At 42.7% G+C, this 17,908-nt stretch overlaps 1 protein-coding gene across 2 annotated transcripts in view; it reads right to left on the minus strand.

Annotated features, from left to right (window-relative positions):
- Positions 1–1,842: 1,842 nt before the first annotated feature.
- The window catches only part of COLQ (collagen like tail subunit of asymmetric acetylcholinesterase), a 47,199-nt gene continuing 31,133 nt past the window's right edge, over positions 1,843–17,908 (minus strand). Inside the window, exons 12-18 of one of the 2 annotated variants that reach the window (XM_009676412.2) lie at positions 14,499–14,595; positions 12,510–12,649; positions 9,514–9,633; positions 8,562–8,682; positions 6,601–6,703; positions 4,461–4,543; positions 1,843–4,298 (exon numbers count right to left, since the gene is read on the minus strand). In XM_009676412.2, the coding sequence (XP_009674707.2) occupies positions 4,474–4,543; positions 6,601–6,703; positions 8,562–8,682; positions 9,514–9,633; positions 12,510–12,649; positions 14,499–14,595 (651 nt within the window). In that variant the 3' untranslated portion in view covers positions 1,843–4,298; positions 4,461–4,473. Of the gene's footprint in view, positions 4,544–6,600; positions 6,704–8,561; positions 8,683–9,513; positions 9,634–12,509; positions 12,650–14,498; positions 14,596–17,908 lie in introns of both variants that reach the window. The other variant, XM_009676411.2, reaches the window with a different exon arrangement.

A 17,908-nucleotide genomic window follows, 5' to 3' on the forward strand; every position in this document is an offset into this window, starting at 1 on the left:
CATTTGCTTAAGCTTAGTTCCTTTTTCTCTTAGATGCAGGCTGGCAGCAGTCAGGCAGTCTGCGAGGTGCACAGTCCCCAGTAAGCACCCGTCACGCTGAACCGGCTTCCGGATCCAAATTTTACATTCAGTGTTTCTTGGCTTCACTTGTCTTTCTGCCACCACCTTTGCCTATAGCAGGGAGTTCAGTAACTCATTGCTCGGTGCTTTCCGTTTAAGAGAGAGGTTTCCAGGGGACGGAGCCGCTTTGCAGCACACATCTCCTTAGGCAAAGGCTGTCAGGGTTTGCACATTGCAGGAAGGAAGAACTTGAAAAGTCTCTTACAAAAGTGCACTCTTCTGTCTCACCCTTTATGAATTAAAACATTATTCTTTTCCAGCAACTCTTTAAAGATCTTCTTGCCACATACCCTTGCCTGCAGAGCAGTGATACTCTAGAGTATCATAGAAGAATCACAGCGCAGTACAGGCGTCTGCCTCCCGGGTTTATTTTGGTCTGTTATTTTTCTTTTTTAATACACACCCAGTATAGCAGCGAGTGGTTGCGTGTGGCAGCAGAGCGCCGAGGTTACTGAGCTGTCCTCAGAAGCTGCTCACCAGCAGCTGGCGCTGGAGGAGGACAGTGGCTGCTCCGGGCGATTCCCCGGCTGACAGTGCCCACCGATCCCCTCGCCCCTGGGCCCCGGAAAGGGGAACCGCTCTCTGCAGTTTCAAAGACATTCGAGCTGGGCTTCGCTAAGATGCACGGCAGAACCGAGACTTGTAGGAAGGCACGAACCGTGGCCATGGGTCTTTGCATAGGAGTTTAGCAGGGCTGTGACACGTGGAGGAAGGCAGAAAGGTATCACTGGAGAGGCTGGAAAACAGGCAGATAAAGCACAGTGCTCATGCAGGAAGGAGTGGGTACAGAGGATATTATTAATTTTGATGGTTAGGTACCATGAGAACAAAGCAAGGAGAAGAGCTGCACGGTCAGATTCACGGGCAAGCACTTGTAGCTGGCAGCTATAATTTGTGTGATTAGAAGAGAGGAGAGAAATAAAGATTTTAGGAAGCCATAGAGGGGAATGTCACCAGGTTGAGCATTTTTAAAGGATGGGGAAAATATTACAGCCAGAAATCCACAAAACCACCGCGGGACACACACACACACACACACACACACACACACACACACACGCACACGCACGCGCTCACACGCACACACACACGCACACACACATGCACACACGCACACGCACACACGCACACACACACACACGCACACGCACACACGCACACACGCTGCGGGGCTTCAGGCCCATCTCCTGATGAGGGATCCGAGTTAAAGGCCAATATGTTCTTCTTCCTCCCCGACATTTTGAACTAGGTAATTATATTTTAAAACGACAGAGCAAAACACAAAATGAAACACATGAAAGTAAGCCATTTCAGAACTAAGGCTGTATGATTTATTGACATGAGCTACTAATACATGTTGTAGACAACTACATATATTTAACAACATATTAAGTGCAAGCTGGGTTTTTTTAGAGAACAGTTAATACAGTGTGTGATGTGAGCTCATACTGGTCGTTTATTAATCTATAGCTGCATATGCATCGTTAGAAAACTTTCCCACAAGTTTCCCATTTGCTGCTACAAAAGGCCAAGGAACTGAAATACCTCAGGTAACTTTTGAGCCATACCTAGCATAATCTGCCAGGAATCTCAGACAAAGAAGGCAGCTAATTTACAGCAGAGCAGGCACCAGCCAGGTGAAGAATCCCCAATTAATCATAAAGCAGGTACATCAGAAATAAGGAGGAAGGGTTTTTTTCTTTTTTTTTTTCTTCTTTTCTTGCAGGTTGTTAAATCACACATACTTAATACCCTCCCAGATGTCTTTCTCATGCTTTGCTATCTGAGAGGAACAAGACAGTAACAGCAGTAAGAAACTTGTCTCATGTCTCCCATGCGTTGTGTCTTGCATGCCCTTCTTTTTGTTAAGATGCTGAAATGTTTGTGCTGTATTAATAAAGTGCATTTAAAATTCATACTCCGTTAAGTGTTTTCTGACGAGACTGACACATGTTTATGAATTTGTGCAGCACACTACAATTTAAAAAAATGTGATCATAACCTCTTTTCGTGTTTCCCAGCTTCTGTGTACTTGGCTTTGCAACTTCAACGTCCTGTCCTAATCTTTCAGTGGGATTATCCAATTTCTCAACGACTCCAGCTTTCTGGAGGGCTAGAAGTAGAGGTGGACTCCTTGGGCAATGCAATGAATTCATAGGGGAAGGAGGTAGGACCGAAGCGCACTCTGACGACCATCAGGAACACGGGTGCCATAGCATTTTTCAAAGGACAAAAGAGTGAGGAAAAAGGACGCAGCCTTAGATAAACCAGAGACCTGTGACAGCTATTCGGAGAAAGCCTGGAGCACAAGACGGCAGCAAGCACGCGCACACTGCTCGAGGTGCCCCAGCGGGGCTGGCGGACAGGGCGGCCTTCCCGGGAGCCGGCGCTTCTTGGTGCTGGCGATACGGACACCTGCACACGCGCGGCTTGCCCAAACACAGGCAGTCAAAAGGCTAGAGCACAAATTTCCAAAGCTTATGGCAGATTCCTTGCCCCACTAGTTCCTTGAACATTTATTAATACCGCTGCTTAAAAGCAAAAAAAAAAAAAAAAAGCAATGAGAGGAAAATTGTTGCCATCGTTGGTGAACTGGACTACAAACATTGGTGGCTTGGCTTGGCTTCACAGCAGCATAATCAGTCCAGGTAAGAGAGAGCCACAAAAAGTAGACTAACTGTATTCATTTTTTTTTAGTTGATGATTTCCAGGATCGCTCTGGACATGCAGAGTTAAAGTCTTCTATATAGGTGGTAAAAGTTATATGTATTTATTGGTTGCTTTAATGCATTATCATTATAATATAGACTCCACCTTTCTTTAACCTTTACAGAAGTAACTGTATAAGTGCAGCTGTCACGGTGCTGTCATTGTTACATGTAACTCATGCATTTCAAATATTCATGTACAGCATTTATCGCAAAGCAGAAAAGAGTGGCCTGTACAAAAATAACACCTTCATCCGAGGCTTTTAATCCTGAATTCCACACATCTTTGTAGCATTTTCTTCTATTATAAGCTCTTCTGCACATAATATATTTAATATGCTTCCCATGTGAAATGCATTCTTTAATGCTTACTGGTAAATAGGTATATAATTACCCTGACTCCTATCAGGGCTAATATATTTGACCAAACTTTCTGAAAAACAAAAATATATGTACATTATACAGCATATGGACTGAATGAGCATCCCTAGACACACTGCTCCAAGATTTGCAGAGATTAAAAAAGAAAACGAGAACGTACACTCAGCGATACTCCAGACAAGACGGCAGAGACAGACAGCAGCACAGAGGGAGGCCAGCGCACATGGACAGAGGACAGAATATAACCTGAATGATGAAGATCAGGTGGACAGGGGGAGGAAAACAAAAAATAATAGCTTCCAGTGCAGAAACTGGAGTGAAAAGCAGTGTGTACGTGGTCACGTTGTGATTTCGGGCAGGCAGTCGGGGGAACTGCTAACCTGAAGCTGTCCCAGTCCTCCTGGCGTCACGTAGGATGCAGCCAGCCTGACAACGGTGGGAAAAACGAGCAATGTTTGCGCTTTGTCCTCCCTTCCAGTCTGGTTCGTCCGTGAAGGGAGGGCTCCTTGGCTATTTCACAGTTCATTATTTGTCCAGTTTGGCCTTTGCGTTCGGCGCTTCTAGGCCTCGTCTGACCGCCTCGCTCCCGCGTGCGCGCACACATACACACAGCTGAACTTCTTAGCCTGAAGGCAACGGTGATCACCAGCTTCTTTGCTCGATTTGCTGCCCTTCAAAGCACTTTCTGAACGGCGCCGGCTTGCTCTACCCACGAGGGTGCAGAGTTAGCCTTAACGGCACCAGACTCCTAGCTCACGCGGGTACAGCACTTACCAAGTTCACATTGTAATACAAGAGTAAAGAGTCTCCATAAACACCGCATCCAAGATATGCATTGTGTTTACGTTGAGAAGGTTTAAAAACAAAAACCCTGAAGAATTTACATTTAGGTCTAACAGTGCTAAGTCGAGGTAATGTTGTCTTGTTACACAATATTCCTGGGTAGTGAAATTCGGTTTCCAGCAGTTTAATGTTGCATTTGTGATAGAAAGCAAGTTCCCACACATAGCCATGTGAAAGTCTTACTGGCAAACACTGTTCGGCGTTTTTCTATTAAGACAGGATGCAGTGGTCCTACTTTTCTCCGCTCTTAATTTAAAAAAAGAAAAACATTTCAAAACGGCCATCAGCAGCATGACATCTGTTTGTCTGTTTTCACACACAGTTTTTTTTTTCTTTTTGTCCCAGGCCTTCTTGGACAGGTGAGAGTGTAGCACCGAGCGTCCCCGCTACACGTGGGATACTACCCACCTCTGCGCTCCCCTCATGTGAAGTATCGACACTGTGTAGAGTCAATGTAGCAGTAAGAAGTGCATCGTAATTTTCCGTAAGACCTACAATGAAAGAGAAAAACATTAGTTTCAAGATATGCTCTAGTTCACATTACGATACGGCTTGTGGATATAAAGCTCGGCAGGAATTAAGGCAATTCATGTAAAATGTTACACCAGAAAGTGTCAAGTGCAGCAACATTTGGCAACCGAAGCAAAGGGACAGTTTCCAGTTGTGCTCTGCTGCGCTCCCTTTTGTCAGCAAATCCTAATTCCCGCTAATGCCACTTAAAAAAAAAAATCCCCTTTGAAAGGAACTGCGCGTTGGCCGGGGTACGCGGAGGAGGAGACCTCGTCACTAGCTCCAGGCAGCTGTCAGTTCTCTGAGCGATCACCAGGTCCCAGACACTGAGATTTTGGTAAGCACTTAATTCCTGTAACTTCTACGGAAAATTCACAGGACTTGTGTAACCAGATATTTGAGGATCTGAATTACGCATTTTCCTGTAACTTCCTATAGCTTCAGTAGATGTGATTTTGCCTCTCCCTTGACTTATTTTACACATACGTGAAATAATGATAGTGCCACATGCCCACCACTGAAAGAATATCGAGTGAAATAAAAACATTAGATGCAAGTTTTACTTACAACGTGTGTGTGTATGGGGATACTTGCAGAATAAGGAAAAATTGAGATCTTTTTTATCTTTCCATTGACTTAAACTGAGCTGCAGTGAATTCTATGTACCAAACACCTGGCCAGAGATGTTAATAAAAAAAAGCAATTTTGATCAGTTTTTATTGCTGCCATATGTTCAAGTGAATAATGCATCCATTAGACAATCCACAAGCATAGCTCCTTTAAAATATGTCCTCGAATAACCCACATTCTCAGAAATCCAACACAAAATCTGAAGCAAGTGTGGGTGAAATACGAGGGAGGATTTCTGCGCTGGAAAGAGTAGAATATTGGAAGATCAGTTGTAGCAGGGTTACTGGAGGAAAGACTAATTTGGGATGAAACTCCCCTTCAAATACCAAGCTCACATATTTATTTCACTGTACTGATGACTCACCCTTTGTCTTTGCTTTTAGGAAATAATCTGGAGGCTGCATACACAAAAATAAAGGATCTCAGTTGTTCTTCAAAACCTGATTATACATGGAAAATGGAATGTAGAAAAACTTCTCATGTTTTTGTGGGACTCTTATTTTTGGCACCTAACTTCAGACTTTGAAAAGGAAACGTTTTTTACAGGCAGATAGCTCAACACTGTTTCAAGACGAGATCCCTTAAAAAAGTTTCAGCTTGTCAGGTTTGTCAGTCTCCACTTTAGTATAATCTCCCGCACCAGGAGTGCTCCAACAATTGCAATGGAAGGATTAGCACAGCTCTTGTTTTACAAAGCTGTCCTGCGGTTTCTTATTCCTGTCAATTAGCACATTATTCCTTCATGAATGATGAGGACTCTGCACATAATTTCATTTGCAAATTAAATGTTTCCTGTTAGCCAGTAACAATACCTGACAGTTAAATAGAGGTACTGCTGCTGGAGGCAAAATGCTGACCAGAGGAAGCTACTTACACAAACGCGGAGAAGGCAACTCAACAATAAGCAGATGTTTTACAGAAGGACATTGCAAAGCAGATATATGGCTTTGCATCTGCTGTTGAGTGAATTTCCTGGTCGTTGGAAAGGTTGGTGTGGTTGATTCACAAACAAAGATGCCCCTAGAGTACCCATTAAGGGATAAGAGCAAAAGGAGATTGATCTGTGCTTTTTTTTTTTTTTTTTCCATTTGATCATCGTGGTCCTTCCTCTTTTTGGTATGTTATGAGTGGACATTAATGTAATGATAACATTCCCCAAATGAGGAAATCTTTGCAAATAATGGTCAAATATATGCCCATATGATCTTCATTCATTTAGCACAATAGCAATCGTGTGCATATAAAGGATAGGTGAGAGTTAGCCCTTAAGGTCAATAATATACAGAAGGAATCTGACGGTCTTTCTTCCCCCTGCTCTCTTCAGCGGTCCCAGCTGAAAGAGGTTTGCTTGGGTAGTACTCTTCCCTTCTAATGCCAACAATGAAGCAAAAGACAGGTTCATACATACCCGGGGAGATACGTTTTACATGTCAAATACCCAAAATCCTTCCCATCACAGTCTTCAACCCCCTCATGCCTGTAGCCATCACCACAGTAAGCACGGTGGCAACCTAGTGAAAAATACAGAAGGATAGACCTTCATAACACAAGTGGGGCTAGATTTTTAAAGGCAGAGCATAAACAAGGCGTTGGGGAGGGGCATCCTGTAAGGACCTCTGTCTTAGGAGATGCAAGATTTTTCACTACAAAGAATATTCTTTCTTTAGCCTAATTTGGGTGACCAAGAAAATAAACGGATAACTGCTACAAATAATTACTATAGGAGCCATAATTACAACAATAGCAATTACAATAATTACTACTACTATAGATAATTACCATAGAAGCAAATCAAAGGAAAAAAATACACTGAACACAAACGATTTGGGGAGGTCACATTTTTAAAAAAACACTTCACAATCATTAAGTGGTTTGAAAATCCCAGGCTGGATCTTTACCCAACATTGCATAGTATCCCCATGTGTCTACTGCAAGTGAGTTCCCACATACAAGCAAGCTTATGCAGACCTATCGCCTCTTCAGCCAAAAAAAACAAAAAAGCATGTAGTGATTGTAAAAAACGTTTTTTTTTTCTCACTGGTTCTTATTGCCTTCAGTGTGAGTGGGGCCTGAGGCACTTTCTCATGGTGACTGGGGTGTGGGCTGCAGTAACTTGTGGCCTGTACTTAAACAATCAGACTTTGCTTTTGATGTCGCCAACTTTCTGAGTATGACTTTGTAAGTTGAGAACAAATTAATTTAGCTAAAATTCCTTTGACATCTCCTCAGAGGCATTTTTATTAAGCAGATTAAAAGCAAACTCAAGGACAGAAAGTTTGTAAGAATTAGAAGTGGGTCATTTACTAACCATGTATTTTTCTTAGAAATCTCAGGAATGATTCATTAATTGCATCAATGATCTCTCTATCAGAAACTGCTGCTTCTAAGGACAGTGAGCTCACTGTACAACTAAACCCACTTAACATTCAGTCAACCTTTTTCTTCTGAAAAGGGAATGACTAGCAGAGGCACATAGGTGCTCAGAAACACAAGGATGACCCAAGTGCTCATAGCGAGTAATTCGGTTATACCTCTTCAGGTCAAGCCACTTCAGCGTCAGAAGTTTACTTATTGCAAGGCCTCTATTCACTTGAAGATCTGCCCGGCACATAGCACGAAGTAACATGCTGGGCTTCCAGATGCATAACATACTATTTTGCAAGCGCTAGAACTAATGAGCACTGTTTTCCTGCATGTGTTTTTCTCATGGTTAACTGTAAATTCTCATCCAATTATTTTCTCATGCTTGGAGCCTCGGACACAACTCTATCTCGTTGGATTGCTCCTGAGGTGAGGCAAGCCTAGAGGGGATGTTTATTTATATGGCTTGCTCTCTATACCTGTTGCAACTGGATTGCTTTTGAAATCTCTTGTTTTCAAATGCAAAGTTGGCTAGCAATCCCTATGTTAGAAGGGGAAGGCTGGTGATGGACAGATGGGTAGACAAACCCATGTAGGCACACAGCCTGTCTACATACCTGTAATTTCCTTAGATAGATAGGCTAAAAAAAGGAGGGATATATAAATGAAAAAGAAAACTTGCATCTTTCAATGTTGGCTGATACTTGTTCTGCCAGGTGAAAAAAGTCCATTTGCTAAAACTGGTAAGAAAGCACTAAACCTGTTACGTGTCTGCCATAGATGGTACAGACTGTTGCTCTCTGGGGAAGAAACCAAGTGCTAAAAGCAAGGTAATTGTGATGAATTCTCATTTTGCACACTATAGCCATGGTGCCTCCCTCTCTCAAGCTCCCTCATACGGTACGCAATGCACGTGTGATGTACACGGCAGGGCACCCTGTGGAAATAACTAATGCACCTTCCACGTTGAAAGAGGATAAGGAGCGCTCCCAGGGAGCTATGACTTACTTATGCAGTCATCGGTCACAATCGCATTGCCGTCGTCGCACTCTTCTCCGGCCTGTACAATGCCGTCTCCGCAGGTGCCACCACCCTCTACGGGGTAACCCACAGGGTAGAAAGGGGTGAGCTGGCCAAACAAACACACGGTGGTTAACGGGGCAGCTCCGCCAGCCGCCTGGGAAACACCCGAAGGGAAAGAGCTGCCCAGGTGGATCTGGCCCATGCAGCTTGCTTGCGGGGTGACTTACTCCCCAAACGCAAGCACTGCCACACTGAGCAGTGACCATGGCCCATCGTCACTTGGCCAAATGCAGCTCTGGGGTGCAGAACTAAGGTTTCGAAAGTTTAGTGGCTGTTTGGAAAGGTAGTTTTGGTTTAAGTTCCTCTCCCACATGAAGTTAAGACCTCTTTCAGGCAGTTTCTGTACAGGGGAATCACGTGAACGATTTTCTGTTGCAACCAGGTTTTCTTATCCTGCTATTTGATGGTTAATAGGGGTTATACAGAGCCTCATTCAAAGTCCATAAAGGATCCTTCTGCTGATTACTGTGGGATTGGCTCAGTCCCTTGAGGCAATAAGGAAATACAAGGCTTTGATTTGCAGGGTTTGTATTTTCTCACAGCTTGGCACCCTGATGAGTTTTGCCTTATTTTGTGTTAAATCAAAAACTCTCATTACTACCATAATTCCCCAATAGCCCCATTTTGTTCACTACTGGAGCATGGTTCACAGGGAGGTTAGCAACATCTGGAACACGGATGAGTTAATGTCTCAGTAATTAGGACTCCTGTGAACAAAAATTACAGAATTAATGCAGCTGTGACATCGCTCAAAAATTAGCTTTTTCTTCATTTGTTTCATTGATTCTGTATCATATCTTAAGTTCAGAAGCATGTGCTGTATTTAGAAATGAAACATACACTCACAAGTTTTCTGAGATCATAGTCATATTTTCACCTGGATTGGGAGCCATCCAGCGGTATCCTTGAAATACAAAGATCTTTGATCTCTTCTAAAAGCAATGGCATTTTCAGTGTGTAACCGGTCCAATTCTTCTTGATTGTTCACCACAAAAATCTGGGGCATAGAAAAAGAGGTGGTTCATAACCCTCTCAAGAAGTGTTTCGGTTTGTCATCGAATCTAGCTTTGCAGGCTGAAATACGTATCTGCAAATATATAAATAATTGTGCATAAAAATGGTTTGGTTGTTTTCAGAAGCAGAATGGCATTGTAGCCCCATGTTAGTCCATGCTCTGCCAGACTGGCCATGGACTGCCAGGCTGTAAGAGGTTGCTTTGCAATTGTAAGAGAAGAGATGAGTTTTCAAGAGATAATGGTCTTTCTTAAGGACCTAATTAAGGCTCCAATGACCCTATCTCAAAAACCACAGCCACAGGTAATGATCATGCAAATACCCGTGCATGATCATTGCTGTGGAAAAATTTCTGATGCTCAAATGTTTAGATACTGGAACAAATGCAAAATCCATACAGGCATAACTGCTCTTTGTGGGCTTGTCTATAATTTTTTAGGCATGCCCATGGCTACAAAATAAACAATGCATTGCTCAATGTAGCCTTCTCTTACCTTTTACTATTTTAAGTAGATCTAATTGGCATAGAAATGCATATTTCTTTACAAGCATACACTTCAGTCTAAAGCAAAGTTTTCAATTACACAGAAAAAAATAGTTCAAAACAGAGAGAATTAGAATGAGCTGCTCCCTATCCAAATTCTTTTAATGTCTCAGTCACTGAAATTGGTTGTAAGGGGCATTAGGAAGTAATTTCTTCTTTCAGCAATTTAATCAAATTAATTTTAGCAAGATTCAAACCATTTTTAAATTAAGAAAAAGCAAATGGAATGCTTCTGAGCAAAATGGATTTAGCAGTATACTGCCTGAGCCTGATTTCTGCCAGCACAAACAGAATTAGCTCTTTTTAAAACAAATTGCCCTGAAATTTTTACATAGCTGAATATTCCCAGAGCCCCCAACAAAGGCCAATATCATTAAAAAAGCATTGAATAAAAATGCCTTCAACTTGAATGAAAGAAAGCAAAGAAATAGAAAGCCAACAAAGAACTGATTCTGTAATTGCATTCAGTAGCTAAAGTCCCAGCCTCAGAGCTCTAATTTCTGTTGAAATCAATAGAAGATCTGTCTTCTCCGAAACTATAGATACTGGCCTTGGAAACTATAAAAGATTTAAAAAACAGAATGAAATATAATGACAGAAAAAGAGAGTTTTGTTTCCTAGGCTCTCCCCTCTTTTGGCAGCGCTAGGACTTTGCAAGCTGAGGAGCGAGTGGGTGGTTCCACTGGGGACCTGCTACGGTAGGAGCGAGCAGCTGAAACCGGGTGAATTCCCGTGTTCAGTGCTGGCTGCAATCCTGCTTTAGCAAGCGGGAACTCCAACACCTTGGGATGGGGCCACAGAGCACCTTCTCTGGGGCTTTTCCACGTGCAGCTCTAGCCACCCTGATAGCGGCCTCCAAGGGATGCCAGGCCCACTATGGCGCTGCTAAGTGGGGAGCTGAACGGGATAAACAGCAGTGTTAAGCTCGCCCTCTTGACACTTGAGGGAGTAAAACAAAGGGGACAGGCAAATGGAGAGTGTGGCTCAGCATGTGCTCACTTTCAGAGAGGATGAGGGCAGAAATTTGTGTGGCTTCCTCACCTGCCTCTTTGTCATCCCCTCATTCCTGACAACAGAAATTGCACTTGCTCGTCCTCAAATGAGAGATCACAGAGATAGCTCTGGGTTGCTTATATTTTAGGTGGTTACGCCTTTGCTACCTTCTTTAAAGATCTGGTATTAAACTATGACTAATGGGGAGGAAAGTACAGGGGGTAGTAAGACCTACACAGAATATCGCAAGCCTTACACTTTGTCCTAAGCGTTCTCCATGCCATGAAATATATGACAGGTTTTTGCAACAGTGTGCAGTGCAACGTGAGGTGCACCCTCGTTTCATGTGCTTTCTTCTGTCACCATTAAGACTGAGAAATAACTGGGCTTTTTGGAACGTAACACTCACAGGGATGAGCAACAAAGCTGACAAGATTTGCAGCACACGCACGCAAAACACTGACCCAGCTTAACGAACAGTGTTGTGAGTATGCACCCTTTCACGCACAACAGTGGCTTTCTGAAGAAGTGGCAGATGGGCAAGTTAACGAAGCTAGCTGCCGTGGATTGTCATTCAAAGACGGGACACCATGCAACACCACTCTTGTCTGTGTGGCAGGGCTATGCGTGCTTGTACACAGCGGTAGAAAGGTAGCATGTTCCTTGCCAGTTAAGCGCTACTGTGCACAGAATAATAAGGCAGGGCCCAGAAGCAGTATTTACAAAGCTCAAAGAAATAGGAGAGAAAAAAGTTCCACATCACTTGCCAGCAGTGACTTGTCCTTTAGAGTACTTTGTCCAATCTGCTGGTAAAAATACTTTCAAGAAGGTTAGATATACTGGGCTGTATAAAGTGCATGTCTACAGACAGGAGCTCAGAAGTCTGACTCCCACGGTTCGTGGAGACTCGATACTCAACTCTGAAATCACTGTGTTTGCAGACACAAAAAAATAGACGTTTCTTTCACCACCCAACCTGAAATACATTCTAATTGATGGAAATAATAAGAACAGAATGTGAATGTACAGCAAAGTTGAAGAAAGCATCCTCAGGTTCAAAAAGAAGTTTCTAAAAATGTGCCACACTACTTACTGGTTTGAGACAGCTGCATTTCAGCATCTCAGTCACACAGTCCTCAAAGCTAGACAGGAGATTCAATTCTTTTGCACTGACTGGATCTCAAAGGTTTTGGATAGTAGAGGTAACACATTGCCCACATACAGACATCTTTTTTAAACCCAAAATATTAGCAAATAGAGCATCTCTTATTAAAAAACATATTTAAGAACAGTTGTCATTCTCTCTTAGAAAATCTGCTTACCGCAGGGACTTTTGGATAACTGTATCCAAACACAGATTCCTCATATGGTGGACTATTCACATTTTGTGGGGATCTGCAGAGACATCTCCCTGGAGGCCCTGGAAGTCCTCTTTCCCCTTTTGGTCCTACTGCTAATTGTCCTAGGAAGCAAAATACCAGGTCGCCACGTGATGAGGTTACCATACAAAACACAAACACATCTTTTTCTCAGTGGAAAAAGTACTGATCAGGTGGATATGCACTTATACAAGTTTTCAGAAATGCTCATCTCCCCGCTAATCCACTGATCGCTGAGGGAACTCATTACCAGAACCACCAATTCTAGCACTTTAGCAGAAAAACTAGAGCTTGCATCACATTCATTTGCTTTCAGATCACTTAAAATTTTTTCTACTAACTTTATAGAGAAAGAGGTTGGCTATTTGCTTAGGATTTCCAGATAAGCGTCAATTCGGTTGAAGCTACAGAATTTTAGGCCATGATGCACACATAAATTACTCTACAGCATCTAAGCAGTGAGTATAGCGTAAGTGTTAGATAGAGTCAATCTCTGTATTGCATCTGTGTTGGACTTGTGGATATATACAGTCAATTGAGCGCTGCTGTCTCAGAGAGTTCTGTACAGGAAATCCTAGCTAGAAGTACAGGAATGCTATGGATAGATAAAAATAAATTAAAAAAAAAAGAACTATGGCTTTTTGACTTTCAAACACTGTCAAGGATGCAGTACTCTGTAGAATCAGAATTATGAGCCGTCATGTTAATACTGCAAGCAGTGACATCATTACAGCAAGGCCATTTAGAATAAGAATTTATGCGTTAGAGCAAAGAGATTGACAAGCCTGATATACATGAACTTTCTGGGGGTGGAATAAAGCCTTTAAAAAGTAATCTCAGGATCTGGCTGTCTTCCTATCAGCATGGTGAAAATTCAACCCTTTGAAACTTTCCAGATAATTTACTGAGGATAAAGAAGTTTCATAATGAGAGACATGAGCTATATGAAGAGTAATTGTGAAGGTCACCAGGTCCACAGATGTATCATGTCCACACTACTAGAAAGAAGAGACCTCCTGCCCACTGGTGTAAGCAAGGGAAGAAAAAGGGAAAGAAAAATGAAAAAACTCTGAACAGATCAGCTGCAGTACAAATAGTTGGTGTCTATTTGAGACAAAAATAGTTCCCAATGGTCCTTGCTTTTGTTTCTTCTCAAGATTCTTGTTACACTTCAGGAGATAGCCAGTTTGGAAAAGTCCTTCCTGAGGCACAGTCACAGACTATTACAGGTCGCATATCACCTTTCATGTTTACACTCAGCTTCCCAAGAGAAAGCAAGCTGCCCAGAGTTCATGTGCATGCATAGTTTTGAAGCTGCACGGTTATCAGTTACAAGGTTTTCTCATGATTTCTGCAACCGATGCAATTGCAAAGAGCAGAGATATCTACAAAACCTTGCAAAAGGAGAGAATTTTTTCGCTCCCCGTTTCCTCCCTAACTCCTATCACTTTCCTTCTCTTTCCTGTTTCCCCTGTTGTCATTGGGTCTTGAGTCTCATCTGTTTTTGTTTTTTTTTACACAGCTGTGCAGGGTCAGTACGTCCTGGCTGATTAGAAATAGTAGTCTGTCATTGTAAGCCAGCATATCTGGAGAAGCAACAGACCTTTGATGATAAAGATTAACTAGTCCCTCCAAGGCTGCCAGATAGATTTTCATCATCCTCATCCAATACAGTCCCACAGAAACCACATGTTTCAGTTTTAATTTGAAACATCAAAAGCCATTATGAAGACTTCGAAGTAAGGTGTAGAGCCCTTGTAATGGCCAAGGTTGGAATAACCTGACTTTTGGAAAAATCTCCTCACTGTAAGTGGAGAAGCAAACAAAGCCCTGCAGCATTTTCTGCAAGGATGCCTGTATAGGCAAATGCGACCAGCCAGGACAGGTTGGTGAGGAGGGATAGTGTCTAAAATCACCTGATGCCCTGCTTACCTGATCCTGAAGGCCCAGGGGGGCCTGGCTGGCCTGAAGGACCGGGCCTTCCAGGTGGACCCATAATTCCCACAGGTCCAATGTCTCCCTTTTGTCCCTAGAAGAGAGGAGATACCCATTTGTTTGTTAAACTATTAATAACGCACAACCTCTCCCCCCGTCTCCAACCAGTACTGGCTTCCCTTTCAAGAAAGCAGAGACATTTGCCGACAGGAGCGAGCACACAGCGTGGACTCCATAGCCATCACCCCAGGGAGTGTGCTGTCCTCTTCCACATGGAGATAGAAAGGTGTGTTCAAGCAGGGCTCCTGCTCCCAAAAAAGTGAATGGTACTAGCAGTTCTGTACTGGGTGGAGTCAGGAACCACCTTGCTCTGACTTCGGTCATTCAGTGGCCTTTTTTTAAAGATGCCTTTTCATCCCTGGTAGTTATCTAGGAGGCAGTGCAGCTCAGATAGGAAGGGTTGGTGGAATTGAAATAGTGGACCCTGAAAATCCTTAGCTGCTCTGTTAATGCACAACACGGAAAGAAAGCAGCTCTGACTTCTGCAGCTTAGATTGACTTTGCAGGGCTGATATAAAGAAATTAATTCATTTTATCTCTAAAAAGAGCAAAGTCAATACAGAGTGAGCAAGGGTGACGTTTCCCAGGCCCAGGATGCAGTTTCTCAGAAGCATCTAATGTTTCTGAACCTAATGCTTTGAGGTACACACTTTTTTTTCAAAAGTACTTTAGGTGCCTAGACTCCTGTACTCCTTGACTTTCCCCTCAGATACAGCTATGTTAACAAGTCATTGCAAGGTGAGCTAGGGCTTGGCTTTATAAAGCGTAAGCTAGTGTGTAATAACTATCCCTGCTGCATGCTGATGAATGATGTCCCTCTGGTCACTCAGTCAAAATTACCTATGGGAAAGGAGCTTACACACCGTTACCATGCCATGGTAATACTCTTCTAAATCAGCTCCCTGATTGGCTTTATGGGAGCTTGTTTGTGCAGCCATCCCCCTAGGCATTTGAAAGTTTTATCTTGGAACTGCTCAACACCTTCCTGTTTTTGCTCCCTAACTTAATATGATGACACTTATTAAAATTACTATATTTATTTTCCTGTTCTTATATTGTTTGAGACTTGGATTTCTCAGCTTTACAAAACTGATTTAGATTTCAGAAGTGTATTATACAGCTTAAAGTTTAAATATCTAATTTGATTTCTATGTAACAACATACTTTTTTTAGTATAACAGAAGTGATTTGTGCTATGTTAGCTTTCCTTTAATGCCGAAGGAGATGAATTCCTTGAGGATGGTGTAAGTCCAGGTTAATGTGCATTCACATGTGAATGATGGGCTGTTTCAGATCTAATTTCAGAGTAACGAAGCATACATAGTAATACATACTAAAATAATTTGATGTTACACAATATGTTGTATCCCATAAATACATTTGAATGTCACTTGCACCATTTAACAGAGGAAGGTTATTTTTGCCATGGCCCATAAAGAACTAATTGAATATTTGCTTTGTTTAATCCTATTAGATTAGCTCTGTGCCATCAAAACACTCCAGGATTTATGTGAATGTCCACGATGCTAATCACTAATTGCTTCTTACAATATGCAACGTGAGTACACAGAACTGGTAGAGCAAGGTTTGGTAGCCCCTGGAGCAGCTTGTGGGAAATCTCTTTCCCCATAGAAGAAAGACCTGGCAGAGGAAATCCAATGCCAGGCAGACACATACTACCTGAAAGCTACCCGACTTCTGTCTCTCCTGCTTTGGAGGAATGATTGCTTAGTGCTCTCTTGCTTAGCGCAGACGGATTAAACAATGACAGAGGTGTCTATTAAATATCTTTGCCTTGTTTCTTTTCACATGCACTTGTTGCATTCAGAAATGCTTTTCCCACAGGCAATATTTATGTTCCTTTGCCTTTTTTTCCAAGTAACATCACATATAGCCCTAAGCCATTCCTCCTTGTCAACACTGAAATCCTAAACTCGCCCCTTAGCATCAATTCCTTGGGGCGCTTTATCTCTGTGTGAGGGCTCTGAGGCTGCGAACGGCAAATCCCACCTCCTGGCCACCTTTTAGGCAGAGCCTGCCCCAGAGGCAGAGCGGAGCTGAAGAAGTCAATGGGATAATCAAGATGTATCTCAAAATGGAAGTGGAAGTAACACCGTCTCAATTTAGCTGCTTTTATCTAGGGCTGTCAGCTGGATCAAGAGGCAGGAAATGGCTCCCCGTGTTGATGGAAACTATCGTCTCAGTTGAACAAGCAACCTTAGAAGTGCAGCACCTCAGTGTGACAACCAGATTGGCAGAGCTTTCAAATGCCATTTTCAAAGGACTAAAAAAGAAAAAAAAATAGCTGGTTGACCCATTACAGAAAGAGAAACCCAGTTTTCAAACAGAAATCATGCTGAAATCGATTTCAGAACACCAGAAAGCGGTTTGTGTACTGAGGTGTGAGCTTGGAAATCCTGATTTAGGGCCAGACCATAGTTCCTTTGTCACACTGATCTTTGCCTTAAACTACGAGGTATCTTACGTGACCACTTTTTGATTAAGATACTGTGTAGCGTGACAAACTCCTAAGACAAAATATGAAGTCCTTTCAGAAGAGAAGGGATAATGCATGTGCTGTGTTGGAGCTGATCTGTAGGCACTGTGTCTTCTCCATCCCTTATGCTACAGAAAGAGAATCTGTGCACATGCCTTTTGGCAGGTCAGGTGCACGCTGCTGGCAAAAAACGTCAGGGAGTACACATCAGCTTTTAAACTTGCTAATTCAAGAACAAAAAATATTTTCACTGGGTCACCTAGCAGACTTATAATATACATATCTTCTTTATATTTGGTGATCTGTTATTGGTTCCCTAACACCTGATTTTTAATTCCTCCCCATGCTGGGTGTTCTGTCGCTTCAGATGCCAGCGGCAAATCAGAGCAACAGTGAAGCAGGTGGGTGCCTCCCTTTGCAATACTAGATGTAACCAGATTGCAGCTAAGGTGCTTTCAACGGTGCCTATTAACCACTGCATCTACAGGCTCTCTGGTATCAGGGAGAACGTACAGCAAAACTAGCATCAGTGTAGCCAGAGCAGGCTCTTTCACTGATAGTCAGTGGAAAGACATGGGCTTCTAAGGTGGCAGTTCAGAGCCTCAAAAGGACTGACCTCCTTAGCATCAGGCTGGATTTTGTGACTGCTTCCCCTGCCGCTTCCCCCAATACCATTGCTTAAAATAAATACGCAAGGAAAGATGCAATGGAAGAGGCATGTTTGGTCACTTGAGTTGGTAACTACACTAATCTTGCTGCCTCCTTGGAAAACGCTATGTTGGAGGGGTCAGTACACACAGTTACACACAGTTCCCAGTCTTTACAGTTCATCCGAAATTCTGAAAAGTCA

Source organism: Struthio camelus, chromosome 2 (assembly GCF_040807025.1).
Source record: "Struthio camelus isolate bStrCam1 chromosome 2, bStrCam1.hap1, whole genome shotgun sequence".
Lineage (NCBI taxonomy): Eukaryota > Metazoa > Chordata > Aves > Struthioniformes > Struthionidae > Struthio > Struthio camelus.